We start from the raw sequence: 1,389 nt of genomic DNA on the forward strand, positions 1-1,389 counted from the left end.
TGATGCTCCAGGTTATCAACGGCTCATCAAGACATCTGCAAGTGAGATCACAAGAGCTTTGACAGATGGACACAATGCTTATGAATGTAGTATCTCACCTACCGCAAAACCAGATGAAGATTTTCTCCGTCAGTTTGAGGAGCGCTTAGGAACCCCAAAAGTAGATGATGTGTGGCTAGGCGACATTAAAGATGGGAATCTTTTTCACTTTGGGGGAAAATTACATAAAAATTCCGGAAGCAATGTGGAGAATGATTTAAACATTAGTGTTGATACACTCGTAGCAAACAACGTTCTGGATGCTTCTCTTCACCTACAAATGGCGGATTTATTAAATATGGAGGACGGTTCGTTTTCTGTATTTACAGTGCAGCCTGATGGTAGCTTGTTTAACTCAACTATAAAAGCTCCACCGTGTTCAACCGTGGGTATCGATGAAGCAACAATTATGAATGAATCAAGTGCTCAAACTACTGAGAGTGCAGTATGCGAAGATGCCGCCGCTGAATCAAATTGCACTAACCAAAATATTGGGACTACCGATGCTATAAAATCAAGTTTTCTAACTCCGTTCAAGAATGCTTTATTGTGGCCGAAAACACCTAAAAGCAGTCTACCTAAAAGAAATTTAAAAAGATTAACACCCACAGTAGCTATAGCTGCCGATTTTATAAAACATCAGCATCATATTGAAGATGAAAAAAAGTCAAATTAGAAAAGTCGTTGCAGAGTCAGAAAAAGAAAGAAAACAATAAGAAACAAGAAAGTCAAATTAAGACAATACAAGAAAAAACAAAAAAAAACATCGGGGAACGAGAATGTATCACCAAATATTGATCTCACGTCAACTCAATCTATCGCAATTGGTGATTATGCACTAATTATTTACGAGGAAGAAAAATTCCCCGGGCATAGTAATAAGTATAATCGATGACCAATCAGGAAAAAAATATGATCCCAAGACGATGCAAATGAGTGCAACGAATTGGCGCTGGTCTGACAAAGTGGACGTGAGAAGATTGGAACCACCAGTAGCGGAGTGTGTGCATTTAGTGATTTCAAGTTTTCATAACTAGTTAGTAGAAAAAAAACTGCTATTGCATTGTATGAATTATCCCATTTATTTTATATTTTAATTTAATTTCGGAGCTAGTCAATAGCCAAATAATTTTTAATAACATTGAGTGTTATTTATTTTGGAGACTATCTTAGAAATGACTTTGTTTGTGATGAAGTTCTTAAGAACACAATTAATATAAAAGAGTATGAATTTAAAATTTTTGGTAAATACAAATTTTATTTTGTGTTTGAATTAAAATAAATTTTTAAGTTTAAAAATAAAGATATTATCATTTTTAAAACATAAAATCTGTATTTGTTACATTGCCG

At 34.3% G+C, this 1,389-nt stretch overlaps 1 protein-coding gene across 1 annotated transcript; it reads left to right on the top strand.

Annotated features, from left to right (window-relative positions):
• On the top strand, positions 1-1,057 carry LOC108380332 (uncharacterized). The gene is made up of 2 exons (XM_017636702.1): positions 1-330; positions 403-1,057. The coding sequence occupies exons 1-2, from the start codon at positions 320-322 to the stop codon at positions 713-715; spliced, it is 324 nt and encodes a 107-aa protein (XP_017492191.1). The 5' UTR covers positions 1-319; the 3' UTR covers positions 716-1,057.
• The last annotated feature ends 332 nt before the right edge of the window (positions 1,058-1,389 follow it).

The sequence above is a fragment of the Rhagoletis zephyria genome, unplaced genomic scaffold (assembly GCF_001687245.7).
Source record: "Rhagoletis zephyria isolate East Lansing unplaced genomic scaffold, Rhagoletis_zephyria_1.1 Rzeph_scaffold_18918, whole genome shotgun sequence".
In the NCBI taxonomy this organism is placed as follows: domain Eukaryota; kingdom Metazoa; phylum Arthropoda; class Insecta; order Diptera; family Tephritidae; genus Rhagoletis; species Rhagoletis zephyria.